At 34.6% G+C, this 4,458-nt stretch overlaps 1 protein-coding gene across 6 annotated transcripts in view; it reads right to left on the bottom strand.

Moving 5' to 3' along the window:
• The window catches only part of Focad (focadhesin), a 379,256-nt gene that overhangs the window by 260,006 nt on the left and 114,792 nt on the right, over positions 1 to 4,458 (bottom strand). For all 6 annotated transcript variants that reach the window (XM_004631729.2, XM_023715838.1, XM_023715836.1 and 3 more), the window contains one exon: positions 1,749 to 1,836. In XM_004631729.2, coding sequence (XP_004631786.1) covers positions 1,749 to 1,836 — 88 coding nt within the window. The remainder of the gene's footprint in view (positions 1 to 1,748; positions 1,837 to 4,458) is intronic.

Raw genomic sequence — 4,458 nt, 5'->3', positions numbered from 1 at the left:
CACATATACAAATGTACAATAACTTAACTGCATGTACAACTTCCCAGATAAAAATTAGCTGAATGCATTAACACACACACACACACACACACACACACACACATACTTCTTTCACAGTATTTTTGAGGTTACTGAATAAACCTTGACTTTCTGACTAGCTGTTACTTATAGCCTCAGAGCTACATTATCAAACGAGTCAAATGATTTCCCAATAAACACAGACAAATTCTACAAGCCTTAAATCACCTTTATGGGTTTTCACTGTTTAATTTTAAAATCATTCCTAAGTTAAACCTTACCATTATCTGAAATATAAACGGTTGTTACTATAAGAATACTAACTTACCTTTTTTTCTAAATATTGGTGTTAATGCATAATTGCCTCTGAGATATTATGAAAATCACTGTCTTTAACAAAAGGGGAAATCATGTCATTGCTTTTTATAGCCTTAATTATTTTTAATCAAGGCCAGTGTCAATAATTATAAAGCATATATGATATTAACACTGTGCAATTTAAAAACTTGAAACTATTATTATTCTCTTGGCTAGCCTATTTGTTTGAATATCCATTCCTAATAAACCAAATAGTTTTTCCTTGCCTTTCAACATTAGTTTTTAATATGGTTAATTCACCTAATGAAGGCAAATTCAAAACAAATGCTCATTTAAGATTGATATATACATCAATTCATGTATACGTAATACAACTGATACAAGATCAAACATTCATGTAAGTATTTGAGTGGCCTTGTATCAATTCTATTACATATATATGAGCCACAGGATTGTTGTGTGGCTTCAGAAATGTAGTTTCTCTAAAGCTTTGGAATTTTTTATCAAAAACAATATAATCCATTTACAGAGAAGTCCAGAAAAGACAGATCTACAAAGACAAAAGGCAGGTTAGTGTTTTATCTTGGACTAAGAGTGGGAATAAAAACTAACAAAAATAGGCACAAGAAATTTTAGGAGGATGACAGAAATGTTCTAAGATAAGATCATCATAGTTTCCATGAAGCTACAAATTCAATAAAACTTTCATGAAATAATAAAATATGGCAGTCATAAATAGCAAAACTGGTAACCTGTACCTAGGAAGATCCCATGTGTGCTTCTATAGAGGAAAAAAGCAAGGGACTGATAAGGATTGAGAAAAAGGGCACAAGTGCCTTAAGGCTGTTAGGAGAAAAGCAGAGTGGTGCTCAAACTCTGAATGCCAAAGATCTCTGTAAAAGCTGTTTCCAGGCATATCATACATGAAAGAACAATTTGACCTCAAAATCATGATGAATTAAAATGACTGGAAAAATGACCTATATACTAGGTATTTATCTCAAGCACTCTGTAAAAATGAAGAAGAGAGTATATCAACATACCATGGTATTACAAAATGTAATTCAGATCGATGCCCACTACTACACAGATTGTCATGGGCCAAGCAAAGATAGGTGACATTAATGTAATATTATTGCTTTTTATATATTATAACCTGACAAGTATATAAGCAGTACTGCAAATTCTGGTATATGGAACCTTGTATAAGATAATACCTTAGATTAAAAAAAAAAGTTATTCTTGAGTTCAATCCCCAGTTCCACCAAAAAATTTTAAAATAAAACTCTAGTAACGATTAGAAAATTCTAGAACAGAAACACAAAGTACACAGGACATCAGGATAGGTGGTTGAAGCCACTCCTGCCAAAATCTGTGTTATATTTAATTTTATGCTATGTATTTTTATTTACCTAGATTCAAGATTGGTTTCTGCTGACTTGCTGGTGTCTGTAGAAGAAGTAAAGCTAGTCCAACAATAACCAATTCAGCAGCAAAGTCCTAAAAGAATAAAACAACAAAAAAGGTTTGTCGAAGCGATTCCCAGAACCATGGCTTTAACTTGTATCCAGAAAGAATATATTTACTATGAATAATTGCCAACTTCTATAAAACACTTTGTACAAATCTGTGCTATAGAAAGAATTGATAAATGCCTCACAGACAGAAAAAAACTTAGAATATTTTATGATGTGACCAAAAAACAATGGGCTAAAATCAAAAGAATTCTTAGGAAAAACTGCTTAACACAACAGACTGACCAATCTTCAAAGCAGTCAGTTTTTCCATGCTCGTTTAAGAATGATATATACATCAATTCATGTACACGTAATATCACTGATACAAGATCAAACACTCATGCAAGTATTTGAGTGACCTTGTATCAATTCTATTATATATATATGAAAAATTACTCAAAAAATTACTTGACTGCTAAGTTTAAAATAATTCATTTCTTCCAAAAATGAAAACGAAAAAGTAATAATTTATTTTTGAAAGGTAGCTCTATTTTCCACTTACCTAACATGGGATTTCTCTATATAATTTGCATAATGAATTACATTAAATACTTTTTAATAAATCATATAATAAAAGAAATATTAGTGCCACACAGGCAGATTATTTCTAAATTACAATATTTTATTAAGTATATTTAAATGCAACAATGCCATAACCATATAAACATAAAATCATTAAATTGAACAAGAATATGAATAAAATGAACACAATACATGCACCTTGAGTTCTAAGAAAATGCAAATGACATGTTAGTTGAAGAGTCTAAGTAAAGAAAATAATGCATTATCTTACAGGACAGGAAGCCTCCAAGTAAAGTAGATTAAGGCAAAAAAGAAAACAATTTCCAACACAGAATTATGTTTTTTTTTTGTTTTTTTTTTTTTTTTTTTTTTTGCGGAACCAGGGATTGAACTCAGGCCCTTGTGCTTGCCAGGCAAGTGCTTATTCTACTGAGCCATCTCCCCAGCCCCCCAACACAGAATTATGTATCCTGCAAAACTATCTTCAAAACTGATGCAGAAATGAGGTATTTCCATGACAAAGAGCACCTTAAGAAATTCATGGAAAAGAAAATGGCAGATGAGTGATAAGCAGCAAGACAAGTCTTGTTTCTAAGATCTAGACTCCAGACATTGGAAAATAAATTGCTTTAAAAAAAATAAAAAGAAGAAGGGGAGCAGATTACTAGAAATCTGAGGAGATAGCTCAGTAGAGTAAGAGCTTGCCTGGCAAGGGCAAGGTCCTGAGTTCAATCCCTGGTACCACAAAGACAAACAAAAATAAATAAATAAAACCAAGGACTATTTCTTGCCTGTGATGCCCCTCTGCCATGCCCCCCTGCCTTCCTTTAAGCCAGCGAAGTCTGAATTGAAACCTTCTATGAACTGTGAACTAAACAAACCTTTCCTCCTTTAACTTGTGTCAGGCATTTTGCCTCAGCAATGCGAAACGTAACCAGATAATACTATAGATTTCTAAGTTTAAGGGCCCTACATTATTGGTTCTTATGAAGTGCCAGTATCCAGTTTGTCTTGAACAATATTACTGCTGCTGAAATACTTGATATTGCCAGGGTCACACAATTGCTGGTATTAATAGATGTTTTCTCTATGACAGTATCTGGAATACTTTTGTGACAGTACAAATACTGAACATTCACAAAGCACTGAGTGTTAGGCCAACTACTCAACACATTCCTCTACCATACTAATAGAGCTGATCAGATCTTGTGACAAAGGCAAAGGACTATGGTTAACCACTCCCTAAGTGCATCACTCCCAGACTGACTAAAGAGATCTCTGTAGTAGTAAAAAAGTCCTTCCACAGTAAGAGACCAGATACCTAAGCATAAATCTAACAAAAAACAATAAACATGAGAAGATAAGGCAACAAAATGCCCCCAAAACTCCCAAGTCCCTCAAAATCAATCCATGGGCCACTTAAAGAGAGGAAAGCAAAAGCCACTCAGCCAAGTTACTTGAAAGAAAAGCAGGGAAGATTGTAAAAATAATCAGTGAGGTGCCGAGTGAGCTCACAGAAAATATAATTACAGATATTTCCTGTATAACAACTAACTGTTCAGACTTACAACCCAGGTGCACTGTTGAGATTTACAACACACCAATTAGACCTATGAAGTTCCATTCTTTTTTTTTTTTTTTTCTTGACAGTCCTGTTATCTTGTTTTAAAAGCCTATTTTTGGAGCTTGCAGGTTAGCTCAGTTATCTATGTTCCTGCTGAAGCAAACCCAGACTGGTGCAGGGGAACGAGGTTCGATCCCCAGCTCCCTATGCCTTTCCAGACCCACCATTATGGCAGCCTGAGCCAGCCCCCCCCCCCACCAAAAAAATCTTTCTCAACTTTAGGATAGCAGATAAAAGCATATGCCTAGTTAGACACAGGGGACGGGAGTTCAATCCCCTTGCTTACCGTGCTAGTCCCACCTGCAGGGCACGCTACAGACAGTGATGGAGACTAGGAATGGTGACACACACCTGTAATCCCAGCACTTAGGAGGCTGAAAACAAGAATCACTACAAGTTGAGTCTATGTAGTGAGACCCTGTAGACCCTGTCCTAAATACAAAAAAGATAGAAAAAAAA

Source organism: Octodon degus, unplaced genomic scaffold (assembly GCF_000260255.1).
Source record: "Octodon degus isolate 3935 unplaced genomic scaffold, OctDeg1.0 scaffold00044, whole genome shotgun sequence".
NCBI lineage: Eukaryota > Metazoa > Chordata > Mammalia > Rodentia > Octodontidae > Octodon > Octodon degus.
Note: the sequence above shows the minus strand (reverse complement) of the source record. Positions and strands in the feature narration are given on the sequence as shown.